Source organism: Alexandromys fortis, unplaced genomic scaffold, assembly GCF_014885135.2.
Source record: "Alexandromys fortis isolate MF-2015 unplaced genomic scaffold, M_Fortis_MF-2015_v1.1 scaffold_155, whole genome shotgun sequence".
In the NCBI taxonomy this organism is placed as follows: domain Eukaryota; kingdom Metazoa; phylum Chordata; class Mammalia; order Rodentia; family Cricetidae; genus Alexandromys; species Alexandromys fortis.
In genome coordinates this window covers 191,795-198,203 of record NW_026068052.1, presented here as the reverse complement: position 1 = coordinate 198,203, position 6,409 = coordinate 191,795, and the positions used below count along the sequence as shown (strand labels likewise).

The window sequence follows — 6,409 nt, the reverse complement described above, 5'->3', positions numbered from 1 at the left end:
CCCACCTCCCAGGGGATTGAAGGCGTGTGCCACCAATGCCTGGCAGTCCTCTTTATTTACATACTACACTTTAAAATTTTCCTGATTTTCCCTTCTGTTGCATACTGGTTTGTCTGTGCACTAATGTTTTGAAATCTATTTTGCCTCTATTTTGGAAACTCAAATCTTCTCAGTCAAATGTTGTTTGCTTGCTTGCTTCCAGAACAGCACATGTGGGCGTACATTTGTTTATATGATCCAGACTGGCCTCAAGTTTGTGATCTTCCTGACCTAACTTTCCTAGTGCTCTATAGGCTTATACCCCTATTCCTTGCCTATAAGCAGGTTTTGTATTGACCAGAGTAACATGATGATTGAGGAAAATTAGAAGATGAGGCTGGAGAGATGGCTTGGCAGTTAAGAGTACTTACTACTCTTTCAGAGGACCTGAGTTTGGTTCCTAGCACCCACGTTGTGTGGCTTGCTGTTTTAATTCCACCTCCAGAAGTTCTGACACCTCCTTCTGGCCTCCATAGGCCCTGCACTCACATGCAAAAACCTACACTCAAACATATATTCATACACATAATTTTTAAAAATGAATAAAATCTTTTTTTAAAAGAAAACTGGAATATGCAAAGAGGTTTCATTTATCAATTCCATCTGTTACAACTTCAATATTTTGAGTTTCTTCATATCTGTGTATGTGTGTTTATGTCTATAAATATACTTTACAAGTAAAATTGATGATTATTACTTTTCTTATTCTATTCACTTCATGAATATTTTATCTAGTCCCTCCTATCGTTGTCTAGAATCTATTTGCTAAATCCCTGTTCTTTTTGGGGACAATAAAAGGAAGGGATATATCATTTATTGAATACCAGGTATTGGTACATAGCTCTTGATTCTCATGACATCCCTGTTAGGTAGATATTATTATCCATGTTTTACATGATTAACAGTGGTAGAACCAAGACTCAATCCCAGGGCTGTTTACTCCAAAGCCCATGTTTTGTTTTGTTTTTAACATACCATTTAGTTTTGAAGCAATGTCTAAAAGCTCATGAACTGTCAGACCATCCCATGCTCTTGTTGAAATTTAAATTCCTTCATCCAGTTTATTATATGCCTCTAAGTCAGTAAAACTGTCACTAATATGATTTCCTGAACTTAAAAACAGCAAGGCAAGGCTTAGACGAAGAAAGTAGGTTACTGACCAGAGAGGCTGTTAATATATACACTTGTCCCTAGACTTTATGCATTTCTGCTTTAGTTTCTGAACACATACACTAGATACCGTAAGTCTGCTAGAGTTGATGTTATTCCTAGGGCTCTAAAACATTGTCTACAAAGCTGTACCAGGCTGTGTTTCCTCTTTAACTGGGTTGTCTTGCATGTCCTTTTTCTTCAGTGAATGTTATGAAGGAGAATTCTTTGTATTTCTTCTAGTTGTTCCCTTGGTAGAAGCTAAGTTGTATGTTTTATGCCACAGCCTCCTGATTTGTATGATAACAGCATACCACTCAGTGTTTCTCGAGATACCTCTGTATATCAAGATGAGAGCAATATGTCTGTCTTGGATATTCCCGGTGCTACTTCAGAAAAGCAGCTAACACAGGTAGGATATTCTTTCTCTTTGTGAGATTGGTGATCTGCCTGCTGGGTGGATGTGGAGGGATGGACTGATAGCATGCACACATGAAGGATGACTAGACCCTTTGGCCCTGAAAACAAGGCTTTGAAATTTGATTTCTGGGGCATGGTTGGTAGAATTAAGCATAGTAGAACTTTAGGGAAAGTAGGTGAGGCATCAGAGCAGCCTAATAGGTAACTGACTAAAAAGACCAACTGCATTCGGAGACAGCATTCACAGCAATTGGCTTCCTGTTTGTGCGTTTTTTTTTTAAGTTATAAATTAAATTAAAATTATGTATAATTTTTAATTGGCTTTTGCCTGAGATATAAAAACGTACTTTCAGTCTGAAGCTGTTTCTCAAGGTTCCATGAAAGAGTGCAAAACCCAGAAGGATTTTCTATCTGAAAAGCTTGAGTTAGAAAGGAAACATTGCCTCTATTGACAGTAAGAGTGAACCAAAAACTTTCCTATTCTTTGGTTTTTCTTGCCCTGTCCATTATTTTCAAAAAATGATTGGGGAAAATGCACATGCCTTGAGCAATATAAACAGCCTCCACTAGCAGTAGGGTTGGCTCTGATACCAGGACAGAGCATTTGTCCTAGGTAAAGAATCCTTGGTTAACTCCTATAAGCACATCCGTCAATGATGTGTTATTTGTGTTACTTACTCAGATTTGCCAGGGCCGAGGTAGGCTGGGCAAGGAAGAATCTGGTGTAGCTATTGAAGGGTATGAGGAGGAGGAGGATGGGAAACTTAAGACTCCAGCCCCAGTGAGTATGCTTACAGAAAGCTTATACATTATACAGTTATATGACAGGAACCCCAGTCATATAGGGCAGGCCAAATCCTAAGGTGATATCATAGAGTTTCTCCATAGTGAGTCTCAGTCTGACTTTAAACTGTAGAATGAGGTAGACAAATCCATCTACTATAATTATTTAACTTCTTGTGGGGCAGCAAATGGGATGCAGGGGAAAGAAGGTATTCTGGTCTCTTACTTAGTCGATAATGGCTCTGCCACTTGGACTTGTTTAGGAAGGTGAAGAAGGAGATGGTGATCTTGCAGATGAAGAGGAAGGAACTGTACAACAGCCTCAGGCCAGTGTTCTGTATGAAGATTTGCTTATGTCTGAAGGAGAAGATGATGAGGAAGATGCTGGGAGTGATGAAGAAGGAGATAACCCTTTTTCTGGTGAGTTTTTGTTCCTTTGCTTCTGTTTCTATATAGCTCACTGTTTTGCCCTCAGGACTGAACAGGAACCTACTTGCTACTTATTGTGTGCTAGTTTAAAAAATCTGTCTCTTTTATTGGAGTTACATTAGTAGACATTAGAGTACTGAACATACACTCAGGATGATCATGTCCATTAGCCTAAGGAGAAATGAAGATGAACAGACACAGGTGCATAAAGGTAACAGTAGAAAAGGCAGTGCCCAAGTAGCAGATTTGAAGGGTTGTGTTTGGGAAAAGGAAAGGAAAATTAAGAAAAATAATTTTGCCAGGCAATAATGGTACATGCCTTTAATCCCAGTACTCAGAGGCAGAGGCAGGCAGATCTATGTGAGTTTGAGGCCAGCCTGCTTTGCAGAGCGAGTTCAAGGACAGGCTCCAAAGCTACACAGAGAAATCCTGTCTTGAAAACCACCCCCAAAAATAATAATAATTGGAATTGCAATGGTAAGGTAAAGGTATTGAAGGGAATAGAAAACAGGTAGATTAGACTGAGATAGAAGACATAAATCGCTTGGACTCAGTTTCTAAACTATATATCTTGCTACTATTTGGTAGTTAAAGAAAGGCCTGAGAAGCTAGTCAGTAGTGGCACATGCTTTTAATCCCAGCAGGCAGAGACAGGTGGATCCCTGTGAGTTAGTTCAAGACCAGCCTGGTCTACAGAGCGAGTTCCAGGACAGGTTCCAAAGCTACAGAGAAACCCTGTCTCAAAAAAAGAAAGAAAGAAAGGCCTAAGAGATGAGGACTATAGGCACAAAATCTGTATAGACTAGTTTTGGAATACTAGTCTAAAGATATTAATTCTGACAAGAATTTTTCTTGCTCTTGTTTTGTTATTCTGGTGCTGTGGCTCAATGCATACTATCTAATACATTTGAGCCAAACACTCTGGCACTGAGCCATACCTCTAGTTCATCAAGCTGTCTCTTAATGAACCACAATCTGTCTTTTTACAGCTATTCAGCTAAGTGAAAGTGGAAGTGACTCTGATGTGGAATCTGGCACTTTAAGACCCAAACAGCCCCGTGTGCTTCAAGAGACTACAAGGATGGGCATGGAAAATGAAGAAAGCATGATGTCCTATGAGGGAGATGGTGGAGAAGCTTCCCGTGGTTTGGAGGATAGCAACATCAGGTAAATGACAGCAATATGCTACTGGGCTCTGGCATCATTTCCCAGCTATGATGACAAAGGACCTAACATCAGATAGCTGTCTTCTGTCAAACATTCCCTGAGCACCTCTACTTAGGCCCTGGGAATACATAGATGAATAAGATATAGCCTGCCCTTGAAAAGCTCTTCTAATGGAATCATCATCATTACAGATTCAATGTCATAAATTCCTAAGAACAAGCTGGGTGGTAGTGAAAAAAAAATAGTAAATGGTGTTGGTTGGGAAATTAAGACTTTTGAAATAGCAAGAGCCTATATTGTAGAGGACCATAAATGGAATGCCAAGGCATTTGGATTTTGTTCTGTCAGGGGTCCATACTTTCAGTAAAAGGAAGTTGTAGACTATGCTGGTACACTTCTTGTAATATCAGTAGTTAGAGCATGAGGTAAGGAAGATCCTAAATTCAAGGTTAGTCAGCTGTGGTGGTGCAGGTCTAAAAAGGGGCAGGTGGATCTCTGAATTTAAGACCAGGCTAGTATGTAAAGGGAGGTCCAGACCAGTAAAACCCTGTGTCAAAAACAAAAACCCAGCCAGGCGGTGGTGGCGCACGCCTTTAATCCCAGCACTCGGGAGGCAGAGGCAGGCGGATCTCTGTGAGTTCGAGACCAGCCTGGTCTACAAGAGCTAGTTCCAGGACAGGCTCCAAATCCACAGATAAACCCTGTCTCGAAAAACCAAAAAAAAAAAAAAAAAAAAAAAAAAAAAAAAAAAAAAAAAACCAGAAAAAACAAAAACCCACAAACCTGGGCTACGTATTGAGGCTCTATCCAAAAACAAACAAAACTGCTGGGTGTGGTGATGCTCACCTGTGCACATTTTCAAGGTGGAGGTAGGAAGGCCAGGGATTAAAGGTAATCCCCTGCTACAGGGTGAGTTCAAAGCTAGGCCAGGGTTACCTGAGACACTGTTTCAAAAAAAAAGAAGAGAAAGTAACATGAAATTTGTATGTTAATTGACTTAAGGGCAGTATGGGACAGAAAATTTCAGTATTCAGTTGAATTTGGGAGTTGTTTGATAAATAATAAAAATTTCATTGAGGAAAGAAAAACAGAAAGGATGGGAAAATGATTTTGGCTTTAAACATGTTGGATTTACTGCACATGTGATCCATCTTGCTAGCAAATAGATAAAATTTTATCTATCATAAGTAAAAACACAAATAAGCTTTGGGATTTCCTCCTGTAAGGAGTTCTGCCTATCAAGAATTTTGAAACAGGTTAATAGGCAGTAGCGGTATAACATAAAAGGCAACCACAGGGTTTTTTCGGGACATGTAGAGGAATGGGGAGGGCAGCTGATTAGAGAAGGAAATTAAGCCAAATATGAGTAGTAGTTTTATAGGGTAAGAAGTATAAGATCTTCTAGAGACTTGGAATGGCAATGTGAAAACCCAATCATGAGGCGCTTTTTAAAGAATACTAGTAGGCCAGAGCTTTGATTAATCTGTGTAATAGAAATGAGTCAAAGAGGTACTTAAAAATAAATAAAAATTATTATTTTTTTAAAGAGGTAGATAAGAACCAAATTGTGAAGGACCCAAATGTGGGCAGGCATTGAGTGAAAACAGTGTCTGATCTGCTTTGTGTTTTAGAACGATTGCTCTATGCCCTAAAGAACAAAGGATAAAAGAAGTGAGCTAAGAAATTCACAAATTCAAATGGCCAATAGCTATATTTTATAACTTTTCTAATAATCAAATAAGTATAATAAACAATGTGATGTAGCTTCTTATTTGTTAGATTGGTGGGGATTATTTTGGGAAAGGGTCTAAGGAAAAAGATACTCTCAAATGGCTGGTAATATGTAAATAGCTAGGGTGGGCAGGAGAGAACTATCACAATTTTATAACTATAAGTAAAAAAAAATTTGCACCCCCTTTGGTTCTAAAATTTCACATCTAGGAAATTTTACTATAAGAATACTTCCCTCCCTCCCTCTCTCTCTCTTTCTCTTCTCTGTAGCTTTCAAGTCTTGAACTTTTTCTGTAGACCAGGCTGGCCTTTGAACTCTCTGAGATCCTCCCAAGTACTGGGATTAAAGGCACGTGCCTCCACCACACAGCCTCCAGCATTTTATTTTTAAATACTTAAGTATCCTAAATACATAGAAAAATAGGATGTATATAAAAATATCTCTGCCAAATAAAATTCTCTACGTGGTGAGATATTGCTGATTCCCCTCCCTTTTCTCCCTATTGTATATTCTAATTTTTTTTTTTTTTGGTTTTTTTTCGAGACAGGGTTTCTCTGTGGCTTTGGAGCCTGTCCTGGAACTAGCTCTGTAGACCAGGCTGGTCTCGAACTCACAGAGATCCGCCTGCCTCTGCCTCCCGAGTGCTGGGATTAAAGGCGTGCATCACCACCACCCGGCTATTCTAATTTC

The 6,409-nt window shown here is 39.3% G+C and overlaps 1 protein-coding gene across 4 annotated transcripts in view; it reads left to right on the top strand.

Moving 5' to 3' along the window:
* Taf1 (TATA-box binding protein associated factor 1) overlaps positions 1-6,409 on the top strand; it is an 82,177-nt gene that overhangs the window by 63,194 nt on the left and 12,574 nt on the right. For all 4 annotated transcript variants that reach the window (XM_050119652.1, XM_050119651.1, XM_050119650.1 and 1 more), the window contains 3 exons: positions 1,475-1,600; positions 2,655-2,811; positions 3,810-3,987. In XM_050119652.1, the coding sequence (XP_049975609.1) occupies positions 1,475-1,600; positions 2,655-2,811; positions 3,810-3,987 (461 nt within the window). The remainder of the gene's footprint in view (positions 1-1,474; positions 1,601-2,654; positions 2,812-3,809; positions 3,988-6,409) is intronic.